Source organism: Eumetopias jubatus, unplaced genomic scaffold (genome assembly GCF_037043125.1).
Source record: "Eumetopias jubatus isolate StellerSeaLion01/CBP00866 unplaced genomic scaffold, mEumJub1_p1.0 scaffold_6, whole genome shotgun sequence".
In the NCBI taxonomy this organism is placed as follows: Eukaryota; Metazoa; Chordata; class Mammalia; order Carnivora; family Otariidae; genus Eumetopias; species Eumetopias jubatus.
In genome coordinates, this window is record NW_028274812.1 from 84,110,933 (window position 1) to 84,128,957 (window position 18,025).

The 18,025-nt window shown below is 34.6% G+C and overlaps 1 protein-coding gene across 50 annotated transcripts in view; it reads right to left on the bottom strand.

The window, feature by feature from the left end:
• The window catches only part of RIMS1 (regulating synaptic membrane exocytosis 1), a 486,979-nt gene that overhangs the window by 124,227 nt on the left and 344,727 nt on the right, over positions 1 to 18,025 (bottom strand). For 22 of the 50 annotated variants that reach the window (XM_028097621.2, XM_028097601.1, XM_028097617.2 and 19 more), the window contains one exon: positions 1,740 to 1,811. The exons of 20 other annotated variants lie outside the window; for them this stretch is intronic. In XM_028097621.2, coding sequence (XP_027953422.1) covers positions 1,740 to 1,811 — 72 coding nt within the window. Of the gene's footprint in view, positions 1 to 1,739; positions 1,812 to 11,006; positions 11,091 to 18,025 lie in introns of all 50 variants that reach the window. 8 more of the 50 variants (XM_088024322.1, XM_088024321.1, XM_028097571.2 and 5 more) reach the window with 2 other exon arrangements.

Below are 18,025 nucleotides of genomic sequence, written 5' to 3' on the forward strand. Positions count from 1 at the left end.
CATCAAAAAGACTTGTTCACTGATATATCCTAAATAAAACCTCACATGGTAGTCACTCAACTAGTAACTGTTAAATGAATTAAAGCCTGAATGGAATAAAAATAAATAAGACTTTGAGGAAAATTTTCAATCATGTCAAAGTAATTGAAATTATGTCTGTCTTTGAGGCAGAGGGGCAGTGAATGATGGCTGATGATTAAAAACTTGTCTAAGGAACTTAAGTCATTTATAATGCTAGTAAAGAAACTGCAGTTAACTGAGCTGACATTAAAGAATATGTAAGTGGAAACATAATCAATACTGTTTCATTATAGGCTATCTATCTATCTAAAGTACTAGAACTTTGTTCTTCATTTCCTTTCTCAAAGCCTAGCTCCTTTGTAAAACTGAATTTCTATTCAACAGTTTTTGAATTCTCTAAATCCTCATTCTATTGTAAATTAGATTCTCTAAACAGTCAATATCTCCATAGATATTAGCTAGGAATAAGTTCTACCTTCTCTTTATCCACACCCATTCATGTAGCTAGTAGCTACTTATTTTTTTGATCTCAACTCAGAAGTAGTATCTCCTGGGAAGCTTTCCTCTTTTGCTGTTCACTATTTTATTCCTTGAACTTAGCACATAGCTTGGCACATATCTTTTAAATGAATTATTGAACTGTCCAGAGTTTATCTCAATCAAGGCTATTGTGGCAGCCTAGTGGTGTCTTGCATCTGCCCTTGGATCTTTCAATCAACCTTCCAAAATGTTTTAGTGATCTATAATTTTGGAACTCAAAGCCAATCATCAGCTTCTCATGTCTCAAGCCCATCAATGGCTCATGGATGTATAAAACAGAAGCTGAATTTCTGTTAAATAGTCCACAAGGTCATGTGTAACATACCATCTAGGGATTTCTCCAGCTTTTAAGCCTCAGTGTTTTCTCATATTTTTTTCTTTCTCATGGAGTATTTTCTCCACACCTACTTTTATGTATCTGGATTTCACTCAGGTGACACCTTTTAGGAGGTATCTCCTTTCTGTACTCCACTTTTCCCCATGTTTTCACTGTATCTTGTGCATACCTTTATAGTAACAGCTATAAGGCTTCAATGCATTTTTTCATTTACATCTTTGTCCCCCTGCATGTTCTCAATGCTTTTTTGGATGAATGAATAATATGTTAATGGAACATTAGGTGTTTTTTACAACTATGTAAAATAAAGTGTTAATATCTACACTTAAAAATATTTAAAAAATTGTAAAGTTGGATGAATTGCAAAGAAAGGTCAGTAATTCCTTTAATTTTTACATTAACTCAACAAATATCTTTCATATACAAGTAGAATCTTAGATCTATTTGCAGAAAAGAGATTTAAAAGATGACATCATTCAGATAAATAACACTCAAAATAATTGCATATTCCAAGTATTATATTCATTGATTAACACTTAAATAATCTCAGAAACAAAACATTAATGTCCTAGCACAGATTTGGTCCTCTTTAGTGATCAGCGTGATCACTAAGAGAAATAATATACGAGATTTTCCTTAAACCCTACGATTTAAGGGCCACCTTCAAATTACCCTTCTCTTGTTTCTTGAGGTTATTCCTATATAGGAGACCTATTTACATGAATGTCTTTAAACATCACAGGCTATGTTTAACAACTGATCATGTAAAATGAGAGTTAAGGCACCCCTGAATTTATCAGCTGAAATAGAAGATGGCCACACAGCACAACACCAAGCCTACCTTTCTGCATCAGAGGCAGTGCCTTTCCTAGTCTGTTTTTGGATGCTAGATCTCTCAGACTTTCTGGAGTGCCTGTGGAATGAAATGTTAAAGAAATACAAAATATATGAGGAATAAAGCTACAGTAATTTCATACAATGATAAAAGCAATAGACATGAGAAATGACAACTATCTTACTTAGATGGTTTTGTCAATCAGTGCTTTTTAAAATAAAAACAAATGATAATAAATTAAAATCAGAAGTGGTGCTGGGTGGAAGACACAAGTTGCCCAATAGGAGACACAAGAAGCTGGGACTCCCTTAGTCTAGACAGGTTTGTCTGCAGGAATGATTTAGTATGGACCCCTGCTGAGCAACTTTGCCTCGCCTAATGAGTAAACAAGTCCAGGGCAGCAATGTAGTGAGGATGGATGTGATGACAGCAATGGTTTAGGTGCTGAAAGACTAAAAAGGGGGGACTTGCCCTCTGTGTTTACAAGTTGAAAGAGAGTGCTGCAAGGATTTGTTGTTTGTTATTCTTCCCCCACAAAATATGAGAAGAAAAATCCCAAGTGAAATATGCTTCACATAATCATTTTAAATCAAGTATTAAAATTATTTCCAAAGTTATTATAAACATGCTTTTGTAACCATGGAGAATTTTAAAAAGCTAATTACAGATCACAAATCAAAGAATAAAGTTCTCAATTTACTCTACGTTTCAGAAGCATATACATATATATACTGAGCATTTGGAACTTGAAATGTGTTTTCCCAAAGAAATGTTTATATAGAGAGCTTACCTCCCTAAGCAGCAGCTTACATATTCCTATTTGACTTAAAATGTGTCTCGCCTACTATATATTTGAAATAAATGTAAAATATCGTGGTCAAGAAACTAAAACTTATTTTAAAATATCCCATTGAAACCATCGAAAGTAACGTATTTTAACCTTGATAATTGTATATTTTTCTCTCAATAGTTGATTCTTTACAATTTATGCTTATTTTTCTTTCCTGATATCCCTTCCTTCCAACAACAGAGACAACTGTCAGTCCTTACTAATGCCAGATAATCAAAGTGTCTCCTATATGCCAAGCCCTGCTGTCAGGCCCACTAGAAATACACCTCAAAGTATGAAGCCCACCTTCACAGGGTATACAGACTTGTGGGACTGCTCCTGTCTCCCCCATCTCTTTTGCTATTGCCAAAAACTGGGTTCACCCTTGTTGCCCTTCCAATTCAGGGTTTCAGCTATGTGTCCTTGGGCCTTCTGTTACCATGACGTCTCACTTCTGAGGGATGAAAAAAGGGTTGACGCAGCAGAGAGAAACATCTCTCACTTACCACTTTCCTTGCCTTGTTGGAAAAGAGGATATATTGAAGGGTAACTCTAGGACAGGTACTGAGGGAGGCACTGACTTACTAACTTTCATGAGAATCCTTTCAGGTATCACCTTTATGTCAAAGATGAGGAAACAGGCTCTGGACAAGGCCACCCCATCAGTAAGAAGCAGAGCTGGGATAAGAATGTAAGTATGTCTGGCTCCTAACCTGTTTCTCTCACGTACTGTCAGCAGAGAGAAGGGATGGAGTCGGTTCTGATGTATGCCCTTGGGGTTGCACCCTTGCTCAAGAAGGGAAGAAACTATGAAATATGGGGTAGGCCTTGGAAAGCACTAAGAGACATGTCTCATATTAAAGGAATATCTCTGATATTCTTATTTACTTTGTTGATCCTGTGATGAGGAGAGGGCACTGTAGTGTGTGGAAGAGTAGAGAAGTACACTGCACATGCCTGAAATCGATGGGAGACCTCCTAAAGCAAAAGGAAGGAAGGCAAATGCATAGCAGGAGGAGTTGCTGGAGGCCCAGTAGGCATCTGAGCTCAAAATAAAAATACACCATTATGGGAAATTGATGCTTTGTCCCAAGAGGGCTCAGGGACTGGGAGGACAAATGTTCCTTTTCTCATATTCAGCAGAATGAGAGCAGAGTTTTAGGCCAATTCATGAAACTCCCTGTCATAAAGGTTTTCACTCATTTATTCATTCAACAAGTATTTGTTGAACATGTATATATATATGCCAGACTGTTCTAGGTGCTTGGCATATGTCTGTGGGGAAAAAAAAAAGATTTCTGCCTCTAAGCAATTTACATTTTATCTGTAGGAGACGAACAATACACAGCAACAACAAAAAGCCTTCAACAGGTAAATTATATAGTATAATCGAAGGTGAAATATGCTAGCAACAACAAAAAGTACACCAGGCCAGGAGGATCAGAAATGTGTGTGAGGGTGGGATTTGGGGGCAGACGCAGATTGCCATTTTCAGTAGGGCGATCAGGGAAGGATTCACGGAATAGGCGACATCAGGTGAGGAGGGAGTTAGCCACCTATATATCTCATGGAAAATGTATCTCAGGAAAATGAAACAGCAAGTGCATAGGCCCTAAGGCAGGTGTGTGCCTGGTATGTTCAAGCAAAGTAAGGAGACCGGAAAGGGAAGTGCTGAGAGGGAAGAGTCAGATGACAAGTTTGGTGATGGGGGAGGGGGTGGTGGTGACAGACATGTAGAGTCCTGTAGACTTGTACAAACTTTCTAGGACTGCACAACGAAAGGGTTTATGGGCATCTTGTAGAACTTGTGTGCTTTTGTTTCTATCCCTACTAATTTCTATTACTCTTTCTAGATTCAATTGAGATTTTACCTCTGTAAAACTTTCAACTCTCTCTCCTCTTCTCATCCCTCCAATATAATACGCTCATATGCTAGACTGCTTATCACAAGAATCCATAATGAGGGTGATGACAAAGATGATACCGATCCCAACGGTAGCTAACATTCACTGAGAGCTTGCTGTGTGTTTGCAGGATCGCTTTACCTGCACTAACTCATCTAATCTCACCAATCTCACGAGGTGGGTACTACTTTTTTATGCCTCATAAAAACAAAAAGATTGAGGCTTAGAGAGAGTCAATAATTTACTCTAATTCACAAAGTCATTACAGTTGAAACCATGAGGTGAAAGAAGACTCCACAATCTCAACAGCAGTGAACACCGGCATCTGTAGCAGAAATTCCAGACGCTGGAGCACAATAGTTCAAAGCATGGACTGTGGACTCAGCCTGTCTGGGTTTAACTACCTGTTTCTGTCTAGTGGGGTGATTTTAGTCAAGTTACTTAACCACTCTGTGCCTTGGTTTTGTGTTTTTTGTTCTGACCTGTGAAGTGGAGAGAATACTATCCCATCACAAGTTTGCCAATTCTATTTCAGTATCACTCAGTATTTGTGTTATAGTTTTTGTGACATTACGGAGAACAAGGGTTTGTAGTGGTTTTGGCATCACTCAGAACTAGCTGGCAGTAAGTGCTATGAAAGTATTACTTAAACGGATAATAACACATATTTGTTTCTTAAAGGTAAAGGCTTTTATTCATCTATAGCAGCGCCAAGCTCAGTCAGTGCTCCATAACTGGATGACAATAATTCATGCAGAAGTTCATACATCTAAATTTTTATTTCTGTTTTTAACCCTCTTGTTAAGAATGACCTCTTTTCTTCTCTAGAAATGCTATAGAAACTTGCTTTTTTTGAAGATTCATCTAAAGATTTCTACAAAGCATAGGTCTTTAAAATTCTTTTTAACCACTTTAAAAGGATCTTCAAATTGAGTTAAAATTAAATACACTTAATTGTAATAATTCAGTGTAAACCAAGAATACAGAATAGAAAGTTCTAATGTCTTTTCCACTCCAAATCCGGTTACAGCTATGAATATACATTTTAAACACAGCTGTTTCTTAGAATAGAGGCTTGTGATATGTGAAATAGGAAAGATTAGAACAATCAACCTATATTTATGCACTACTATACTATTGAAACTATTGACCATATGATCATAAAATGGATCATAGTGAAATGAACTACATTCTACCTTACATTACTCTAAGTTCCTTGTGATCAGGAATGGCGTCAGAGTTATCACTGTAACATCAACTCCTAGCACATGGTAGCTGCTCATAAGTATTTATTAAATGCATGGTTAAAAAAGTAATTATTTTGAATATTATCCTGTAATTTGAGGGTTTAAAAAATTACAATAAGTAAAAAACTAACTAGGGTTATAAAATTCACTTTATATCCAATCAAGTAAATTTAGAAATAGCATTTTTCATTGTTTTCTGGGCTTCAGTAAAATATCAAATATCATAAATTAAAAATGGCATTTGGTTATTGCCTTTTGCATCATGAAGTGTCAGTCATTATTAGTCCAATATATGCTTATCATGTTGCAACAAGGCAGCATAGACACAATTTTATTCTTAAAGGGACATGAGAAATCAGCTAGTCCACCTACAACTAACTAAATTTACAGATGAGGAAACAGAATCCCATAAGGTTTAAGTGGCTTATCCAAGGTAATAGGGGCCTTAATTATTTGGTGAGGACACCACCATCATGTCTTTATGTCCTTAGGTTCTCTGCCCACTCTGCCATCCAGTGACTTGAATGATTTGACATTTATTGGAGGGACCCCTGGAGAGAAGTGAACAAAACAGAGTTATAGTGTTTCCATTATGTCTTACTTATTTTGGGTTTTAACATGTTTTGTTCTATTAAAAATCTTTATCATTTTATTATTCATAAAGAATATTTCTTTGGTCTAGACATGCACGAATCAGAAGTACTGAACTTTCTCTTCACTTCACAACTTAATAGTTGTATGGTTTTGGCCTTATGATCCTTAGTTCACAGGGCACAAGTGGAATTCTTTAAAAGTTATAAAGCTACATTCAAATGGAGGTATAACAATTATTTTATTATTAAATCAAAGCAAGAGTAATAATCAGAGAAGTGGGAGTGTTCTTAATTAAATCTATTTTTTTGAAGCTCCATTTTCAATTATTGTTCTATTAATTTAAATGTGAAGATTCATAAAATGTACTAATGAAGAGAGGTAATTGTTAAAATCTATTTCTGTGCTAATTTCCTTTCCTCTTCAGTAACTAAATTCAATTAGAGCAATTCCCTGAAGACATTGGTAAATACAGCTTTTCTGAAGGTATTACAATTCTATTAAAGTCTAAAATTAATATGTTAATAAAATAGTAGTATTACTTAAGCTATTTTATTTTAAAGATTTATTTTTTTGTTTGTTTGAGAGAGAGAGAGCGCACGCACGTGGTGGGGGTGGAGCCAAGAGAGGGAGAGAGTCTTAAGCACACTCGGGTGCTGGGGCGGGGAGCCCAACGTGGGGCTCCACTTCACGACCCTGAGATCACAAACTGAACCAAGAATCAGACACTCAACCAACTGCAGCATCCAGGCGCCCTTATTTAAGGATATTTTATAATAAAATGAAAATACAGTATGTTCTGTTGTGAGGAAAATGTAACAAAAATCTACGTTTTAATTTAATTAGAATTAACACTGATATTATAAGAAAATATCTGTATATATGCTGGTTAACTACCTAGACGGCTTAATGTGGAATGCAAATCTATATCATCTTGTCTCTTCATAAGTTTAGGAAGAAAACATTATATTTGAATAGAATCTACCTAAGTAAGAAATGTTCATATGCAGTGAAGATGGCTACATGCAATTATGATGCATGTACCCTTTTGTACAGTATTGATATTTACGCATATGACTATAGCCATTAAACAGACTTAAGTATTTTAGTGGATGAGTATATTTCACTCATTCAAATAAAGAACATTTTTGAAAAGCACAGATAACAAAAGATGCTATGAAGCAAATAAAAATGGTAAGTAACATACTGAATTTATAAATGTTCTACCTTAACTGTGCATCACTCTGGCAATTGCCATGAACTCTGGAAGTAAAAAAGTAGGTGACCTCTTTATTCCAGAAATATTTTTAATGGAGAAAGAATATTCATTCAGTTTGAATCAGAGGAAACCACTTGACACTTTTGGTCAGAGATTCTAATAGGCAAGTAGCTGCTACTAAGTGACAAGTGTGGGAAACTATACAAACATGATCATTTACAAAAGCAATACGACCTACTTTAGTGACTCAGGAATAAATCTTTAACACAGTGCGATGCTTTACTTGTTCCAATAATTTACTTGTTGCCAATAATTTAAAGTCCTGGAAAATAGGGTTATTTTCATCAAATATTTTTAGTATTTTTTTTAAGTCACACACCTTAAAGATGTCATGTATAATGATACAAAAATATTCTCAATCACACATTGGAGTTTGTAACTTCTAGCTAATGAAGTGTTAAGATACATCTCAAAAATTACCAAATAAGAAATACTGCATTTTCCTGAAAAAGAATTTATGCCAAGAATAGTTTAAAGTAGAATTAGATAACAACAATTATGATTATTTATACTAGCCTTTCACATTTAAGAATGATTGCTTCAACTGTGAGCACTAAACTCAGAACCTTGATGCTTCAGGGATATATTAAAATACATTTTTTTCTAACTTGAACACAAAAATTTTGATTAATTTGAAGCCACAAGAAGATGCAAATTTTATTAAATTCACAAAGTTATGTATACACAGATTCATAAAAGTTACTTTTTATATATTAAAATAATGCCATTTACAAAGAGGTATTTTGTTATTGGAATGATTATGTTTTAAAATGTCTTCACATTTTTAGTAATAAAACTGCCGGGAAATTTTCCCAACAATTTTAAAGTCGGACTCATTCCCTGGGGTTCTAAATTTATGTGTTTTTTTCCTCATTATTGTTTGTTTTAAATATTCTACAACTTCTAGGAAATCTTCCTAGATCCAGAAAAACCTGCTTCCATGTTAATTCCAAATAAATCTAACACAACTTGAGATGACATCAAGATTGTTTGAAACTGAAATTAAACTGTGGGAAAATGGTATGTTAAAAATTGTGTGTGTGTGTGCATGTGCACACGTAACCACATGTATTTTTATGCTGCAAGAAATAAGGGGGTAACCAAATGCTTTCCAACTTACTAGAGAACTGTCTTAAGCAAAATTTTTTGTATTGCTCTTATTTTCAAAATAATCAAATATGACCTTGATTCAAGACATCCAAAGGCTGATTATTTAAATTGTCACTGATTTTAGAATATTTTCCAAGTTACTAGAGCAAAAGTCAAATGATGCCCAAATCATCATGAGCATTCACTATTTCCAAATCTGATGCTATCTTCCCTTCATTTGGAAATTGGTAGAAACTGCTGAATAATTAGATAAAGCTGATAAGAGGTAAAATGCAAGTGTTGTTTTGCCAAGTGGCTGACATGGTTACCTATGAATTTAGCATCCTTTGATTTAGCTATTTCTCTATCATATTTATGGGCACATATTATTCCTTTATTCCTATATTTTAGTAAAAGTTTATTGTAAATAACTTTTTGTTCCCTATAGTAATAAATCACAGTATCAAGCCATTTAAAATATATGTTTTATGGTTGAACACAGATCTTATTTACAAATAAGTCATAATAAATGTATATTCAGAATTATGTATTAGTAAAAGTTTCCCTAGTGATCTTATCTAAAATGGCCATTTCTGCTCCTAAAATTTACCCATAAAGTTATATATACAATCTACTAAATCAAATAACATAATTAATTCATATGTCATTAAATGCCAACTAATTTTCAACTGATTTCCATCTTGTGTATATAAAAACTGAAATTATTATTTGGACTTCCATTTTGCTTGTGTCCTGATAAATTACACATATATTCATTTTAAAGACCATTATATTTGTCTTGTACTCAAACAGTCATTCCATGAGATGAAATTCACTGACTCATTTGTTTGGAATAAATTCAAAGGTTTTCTAGCATTGTGTTTTATAAAAGGAAATTCTAAGTTCCCTGATGGCCAGAACCTTGCTTTTCTTAAAGACTGCTGTGTCTCCAGCCATAATAAGAGTGCATATCGCAGGGCACAATAAATATTTGTTGAATGAATGAGTAGCAATGTGGATGTATGTTTTTATTTAATTTATATGATTACTTCATATTCTGATTTGAAAATACTTTAAATTTAGAATAATTTTTAGATTGGAGATTTTACCACTAATTGTTCTACTCTCCAAAATTCTATCCCAGAAACCAGAAGGAATTAGTTTTAAATTTCAAATATGCAAGTCATCTTAAAAGGTAAATTTCTTAAAGATTAAAACTGATAAAATATTCTTAAAGTCTTTATAAACTACTAGTTTGTGGCCTTTTCCAACAGTGGTAAAATGACTTAATTTTCTCTGAGTGACAAGGCTTAGTTTTTCTTCCAAATTGAAATCCTGAAGTTATCTTGACTATTTACAGATACCAAAAAAAAAAAAAATCACTCTTAACTAAGAGTGCAATTACTCTGCTATCTATATCCACACATATTGGAAATGAACAAAAGGAACATTTTGTAAATGTTTAACTAGTCGTTCTGTTTCTGAGCTACCAAATATACTTCTCTACTTAATCAATATTACCAATATGCTGACTGAATCTCTGCTTAAACTAGAAGAGAAGCACCCCAAACATCCAGTAACTTTTCATGACCAGTCAGAAAAAGATATTTAAAGCCAACGACTATATATAAGAAGCATGGTAAAACAGGAGAGCTGAGTTAGCTATGCCTGTGAGAAGGATAACACAGCATTTCTGACACTGTCAGTATGAGGCACGTTCAAAGGACTGATGCTAAAGACCTACCTTGTAGACTGACACTAGCCCTCGACAATATTTGGTTTAAAAACACCATATTCATACAATATATAAGAACCAGTTATTTCACTTCCAATCAGACATTTTTCATGTTCTTCCAAACCTAAACTTCATTATTAACAAGTTTATGTAGTAAAAAAAAACAAAAAACAAAAACAAGACAACTGAGATTAAACCATCAACCAATATAACAAAGAAAAGGCTTCCATGACAGATTTTAATATATTTTAAAGCACCTGAAAATTTTTATTTATTCATATTTAAACAAAAGCAATATTTAAATATGTTTCTAGAAAATCAAAACACTGAAACAAATGCTCATTTAAAACAGAACTTTTCCACTGGATCTGACTTTATTGTGTTTAAATTTTGCCATCTGCATGTGCCACCCTCATTTCAGTAACACGCTGAGGTGCTTTATTAGAGGTGGGATGCATTTAGTGATGGAATCACAACATATCTGGTTCTGGCTCCTGAAAAGAAGCACATAATAACCAACATTTCTCTTGGTTATCCTTCACTTGGTGGCCTATCAGCCTGTTGAAGCCACTTGTCTGTGAGGAGGAGTTGGCTAGTACCTGTCATTCTCCGGAGACGCATGCTGGATTTGAATCCTGGGGCTAGGAGGTCGTCTCCTATCTAGGGAGGGGGACCATCTACCCCTGTTTGCCCAATGAACAAGACAGGAAAAAACAGGACATTTAGTAACTCCTAAAATAAAATAATATATGGAACAATAGGACTGGAAAAGCACCCCAAAAAGGCAAAGTGTAGATTCTTTACTCCATAATTTACTCTTGATTTTGATAAGCCTTGGAGAGATAAATTATAATATTGTAAGAAAATAAATCTTGTCCCCCTATAAGTGAATAGAGAAACAATTTACTTGGGAAGATATTTGAAATCTGTTGTGTGTAATTTTGTTCCTTTAAAATGTGCTTGTGTGTGTATACATATCTACACACACACACACACACACACACACACACACACACATAACTTTAAGTTAAAAAGATGCACCCTTAAGAACTTGGCTTATGTTTGAATAAAACAGGTTTAAGAAGTTATCAATGCTTATTTGATACTAGGCATTGGAATTACTGGATAAAGGGCAAAGATGAGGTGTGTGAATTTAATACAAAGCAGAAACACAGTTGTTTTCTATTTCTGTGTTTACAATAATACTTTTTTGCGATTAACAATTAAATGAAAGTTTAAATCTTGTTTCATTCTTTTGTTAGACTATCTTGAGATTCTGTGTATTACCACAAATTACAAACACCTAGCTGAAAACTGAAAAGAGGCAATAAAGGACTGAACAGGCCAGGTTTGGAAATTTTTATATCTTAGATATGAACACTTTGAACAGGATAATTCCTTTGGATATTGGCTTCCTTGTATGCAACAAGGGATAACTGAATGGTCTCTAAGAACTCATATAGCTATAAGAGTTTATAATTATCCAGACTAGTCCTAATGTTTCAAAAAAACAAAAGCCATCTTCTTTGCTGTTTCACTTAGCTGATTGGATTTATTATTTGGACAAAAAGCAGCAAAGGGCTGTCAACATGTGACCACGCTATCTGAGATCAGCAGGTACTCGATTCTGAAAACCCCTTGGAAGTCGGTGCATCATCAGTCAGCCTTAGAAAGACAAACTTGCCATGATTCAAGAAGGGCTTTAAGGAAGCTGTGAAGAGATAAAGGTATCAAAAGCAGAATTTGGGGAGAAAACCGTGTGACATGTACTCTTCTATGTGTTACATGTTTGTGAAATTAAAAATACTTTGCATTAATTTTAAGTTACCTAATAATTTTAGATTATTTAAATAGTTGGTCAGTCCAATCTTACTGCTTTAAAATGTATTTCACTTTACTGGCTTTTGTTCTGCAGGGACAATAAAGAAAAAATATTTCTAAAATAATCGAAAACAATCACAACCACAGGATCTTCTAAATTAACTTGTACTCAGTCATGTTAAAACTGATGGTGTTGGAAGTGTTTACAGTATGTGAAAACACAAAAATACATTTAATGTGTTTTTTTGTAAAGTAGTAAATCATGTTAATTTGACAGGATCATGAATAACCTTGCTTCTTGAGGCAAAATTCCAGTCCTTGTGTTTATTTAAATAAAAAGTAAAGTAAAAAGTAAAATGCTGTAGTTATGAAACATGCAGTGAAAGCTATGAAAGGGAAAGGTGTACATTTGGGAATAGGCAACTGTGAATGCAAGCTATTAAAAAGTAACTTTTGATGAAGTATGTAGCATAATACATATATTATCTGTATACTCAAAGTCCTTCTTAATATGCTGATATACGGTACCAATATAAGAAATCCATTTGCTTTTCCCTCATATATTTAATATGGGAGCAAGATCAATTTACACTCAATTTTTATCCAAAGACTAGATATTACCTAAGTTTGAATATAACACATTTGGGAGTTTCTAATATACTAGTACATTTTATATGCTTTTAAATTATGTGCAACGTCCTTCTCTCCTATGACACAGAAGAAAAGGCCAACATTGGACTTTTTATCCCCTTGTTACTGAGCCAAACACACAGGGTTCAGCTTTCATTCTCATCTTGGGAGCTAGCATGGCAGGCTATGTTGGAGTTATTAATCATGAAGTTGAACCAGCTCCTTCTTGATTTCTCTTTCCCAAATACCCTGCCTAGAAATTTCTGGTTAGTTACAGTATTAGTATTTCAATATCAGGTATCTCATATTCATTAATTAAGATCCTCTCTTTGTTCAGAGCTCATCCCTTTCTCTGTGATCACAGCAGAAGAAGAAAGGTCACTCTAATGGTTAAGGGGTTGAATTAATAGCCTGTGAGCTCCCTGCATAAGGAACTACAGTGTTTGTTTTTGTTTAGTTTTGACAGTTACAGAAAAAGTAATCAATATATATTTGTGAATGTCCAAGTAGATAATAAGTTATTACAGGTAAGAAGTAATGAGAACCTTAACGAAGAGTTTAACAGTGGTGAGGGGATCCACTGATGAGATATAAAGGAATTAGAACTGACGGGTCTTGGTAAGCAATTAAATGGTTCTTATGTCATGTCTTTTCCCCCCAGCACTGATACACTGTAAAACAAATGTATGTGCGTTTAAGTGTGCAATTAATATTTACACTTGCTTATGTGCACCTTTCAATGGTGCATATTTCTTGGCAGAACATGGCTAAGCAGTTCAATTTTCTAAAAGAGAAATTACATGGAAATGTAAACCATTCACTCCATAAATAGCACGAGTAAGAAATATTTGTGAACTACTCTATTAGAAACTAAATCTGAACAAAAGAGACAACTGATCATACAGTATGTATTTTTACTGTCTAATCCCACTATTCATTTTAGTCCTTTAAAAAATGGGTGATGGGCATTAAGGAGGGCACTTGTGATGAGCACTGGGTGTTATATGTAAGTGGTGAATCACTGAATTCTACTTCCGAAACTAATATTACACTGTATGTGAACTAACTGGAATTTAAGTAAAAACTTGAAACAAAAAAATAAATTGATAAGTAAAAAAGAACAAAATTTCCCAATATTGTTTTAAAGTAAAATTAATATAGATACTTACACTTTGAAATAAAGTTTCTTTCTTTTAATTCAATTTACATTAGTTAAGTTTTAGGTAGGTACCTCCTTTCCTTTAGTCCCCATGTTTCCATACAGAGGGAAATTCATTCAAGCAATGCTCCTGGTCTCCTTCTACCCTTTGCCTCACTCTACCCCAGGATAGGAGGACTGGCTTATTATTTTTATTTTAAAGGTTTTATTTATTTATTTGAGAGAGAGAACACGCACAAGCAGGGGGGAGAGGCAGAGGCAAAGGGAGAAGCAGGCTCCTCGCTGAGCAGGGAGCCCGACGTGGGGCTCGATCCCAGGACCCCGGGATCATGACCTGAGCCGAAGGCAGATGCTCAACAACTGAGCCGCCCAGGCGCCCCAGGAGGACTGGCTTATAAAATCAGTGACTGTGTTGAACGACCAGGCACAGGTGACTCAGTCCTTTCTGGATTACCCCTTCCAAATCAAGCTACCTGTAAACAGCAAATGCTATGGGACATAAACCTACAAAACAGTTGTAAGATGTGAGGCCTGGGACTGAACCTGTCTTGTGGTTCAGTGAGTCTGACTGATCCTGGAGTGAGTTATTAGCAAAGCCTGTAGACCTAAAGTCACAGCTTCTAAACTTGTCCATTGTATTTATGGTGATAATTAGACCTCCCATCTTCTAGTCCCTGGGTCTAGCTCACAATTAGACCGAAATTTAGGAACAGAAAATAGGGAGTATTTTTTAAGCTCCCCAAATCTCCAAATTGAACATTTATTAAGTAAAAAATAATAATGCCATCACAAGAGATAGCAAGGACAAATAAGATATGATCCCTATCCTCCAGAAATAAAATATAGCAGAAAAACACACTACTAAGTAAAATATAATGTTTTAATAAAAATGTATAATATTTTGTGGGCCCAGAAAAAAAGTGAGTAATTCTGACTGGCAAAAGGTATTGGGGGGTGTGGGTAACATAAAAAGGTTTTATAAAAGCGATGGTTATCTGACCTGCATTTTTGAAGAATCAGATAAAATTTTTAAGCAGACAAGGAAAGATGGTACTTTAATTTTAATGGAAAGAAAACTTGAGACAAAAAGGAATAAAAACTATTAATAATAAAGCTTATAAAATAATTTTAGGGGACAAGAGGGACAAGGGAAGGGCTATAACATAATTCAATATAATCAAGGTAAGGGATCTGCTTGGGAGATTCTCAAAAGAGCGGGAAAAATGTTTCCAGATAATGTGCCTGGTTATATGTCAAAGCCATCTAATAAGAACAACATTTAGGAAAAGAAAGTATTTTGCTATAAAAGGATGTAAGGGGAGATAATGAATTTAATTCAGACATTTTAATGTACACAAATGGCAATCATTTAGAAATTCAGACCTAGTGCTCAAGGAAAAGTTCTGGACTGGTCAATTACATTGGAGCATTGCTTTCATACGCATTAGAACGGAAATTTTTGATAGAAATACAGTTTCAGGGGTAGAATGGGTGGGGCAAAGGGAAACTGAAGATGGAGCTAGGAAATATACCCCTCTTTGTGGGGTGGGATAGGAAGAAAGGCCTGCAAGAGGAGACTGTGTCCTGAGTCGTTAGAAAATTTGTAGATGGTACGAATAGAGGAGAGGTTCAAGTGACAGGGCGGTTAACGCAAAATGTTTCAAGACGCTGCTGGACAATTAGGGACCAATGTAGTTGGTCCAAATTAGGGAGCCAATGTAGTTCAGAGAGGAATTTCGGCACAGCGGTAGAGCCATGGTAAGGAACGGAAGTCAGACTGCAGAATTTACGAGGAGGTAAAAACTGGAGGCTGCGAGTATAGACTACCCTTTCATGAACCTTCAATAAGGCTATGATTTCTATAAAAGGTCAAAGAAGAAGATAAAACATCCAAGAAAAGTAACTCTTCTCCAGTGGCTCTAAAAATAAATGTTTCTAAACATTTAAGTAATAATTTGTTTTAAAACCTGGGAAAGAAAAGGTGAATGGCAGGCCTGTAACTTACTCCTTCCCAAACAGGGAACGAGGCGGGTGGGGGTGGGGCGTGGGAATGAATGACCTGAAGCAGACCCCGAATAAAAAGGGAGGAAAGGTGGATCAGCCTTGACCAGATGTCCTCGTAAACATTCAGTGGTATTTGCGAGTGAAAACATAAAGGAGAGTCCTCTATTAGACATCTTAAGTAGGAAATAATTAGTCTTTCTAGAACTTTTATTGCAAATAAACACCAAATTTCTTGATTTTTGAAGCATGACTAGATGGAGCAATGGGCTAATCCATACTTATTTTTGTTATTTGTGTAATCAACAGAATATTAATGAAGGCATTCAAAAATGGAAATGGCTTTCTTTGCAAACAGTGCATCTCCAAGCATGATTTAACCTGGGCCAAACCACCCTAGTAAGAGATAAAAAATGGATCTGGTGGTTTGGGACTCCTTGAAGAAAAGAATATGTCACCTGTGCCTGGTGCTCCTTTATCTCTGAATCATTATTGAACTATGGTGTTGGATACTGAGTCTGCTTTGACAGTTTCATCCTTTGCATTGACACAAAACTTCATTTGTTTTAAAAGTTAGTGAAGATACTTTAAAAAAGGGCATTGAGTTGGTATAAGAGCATACAAATGTTCATCAAAATGGTTCAGAATCAGCAAATTATTTAACTTTTATAGTTCATGAGGCTGTGGAAACACGTTACTATCTTAAGAATATGAAATTACGTTTAAAAAATTTTCTCTAAAATTTTATCTACTATGTATAAATTAGGCATTCATATAAGAAGCTCTCTGGTCAATCAGAGAAATTAAGTAACCTGGAAGAGCCTCTAAGCCTCCCTCTCCCTACTCTCTGCACATTCTGCCTAGGGACTTTAGGTGCATTTTACAAAGAGAGCAAAGTCATCACTGTTGATACTGTGATGTTCTGCTTCAAAGTATGCACAAAAGGGCATCTGAGGTCATTATCCTCCAAATCAATAAGAATCTACAACTTGTGTAACTTTCTTGATGAAAATTTATCTCATTTTATTTTCTTCTTGGAAACAAAGTTGACTGCAATAAATGAAAGACCACTGATAATACCAATTTCTGCCCCCTCTGTCCCCTTTCATTTTTTAATGGAAAATTTCTTTTTATTCAATATATAGAGTGAATAAATATAGGTTTCAGTGATATTTTTCTTCTATGAAAAGTAAGTACACTCACTGAGACTTCACTATGACCACCACAGTAATTGTGGCCAGATTGTCTATAGGCTGATCTATTTTAAGAGTATTATCTGAGAGGTTAAACTCACCAACACATAGATTTGTGAACTCTACGGCTTTAGTGTAACAAGGGAACACATACTAGATAGGTTTTAGCATAAGAATAAACCTGTGGTGGTTTTTTTTTATAAACCACAAGTGGCTTTTAGGAATACAAAAAAAGGAATACCTATAGTTTTTAACTGATAATATGTCAAAATTATATTTCATCTATACACTGGGTTAAATTATTAAAATTAATTGCAGCTTTTTAATATGGCAACCAGAAAATAAAAAATTATACATGTGGCTTGCATTATATTTCTATTAGCACCTATATAAATGATACTAAAAATGTTAGGGTGTTGTTATAGTCAGAATATTCTACTGACTTGAGCAATTCTATTCTGTTTTAATACCAACCAGAAACATATAAAGAAATAAAAATAAGTAAAACATATAAAAAGATTTTTCTTGCTACTCTTCTATTTACTTTTTTACTTGGGGCGGATAATATATAACAAAAGAGAAAAATAAAACAATTTCAACTGTGATTTTAGAAGAGCCAATAGCCATTTCAACTAAAATTTCCATTACAAATATAAAAAAAGTAACATAAGTTTGATTCCACTGTTTTCTATTACAAAATATACAAATACAAAAGAATACTAAATAAAAAAGTAATTTCTTCAGTAGAATCATATGCAGACAGTTAAAAATGGATGTGTATACCCGTACCTATTATTCAAGTCCAGAAATAGAC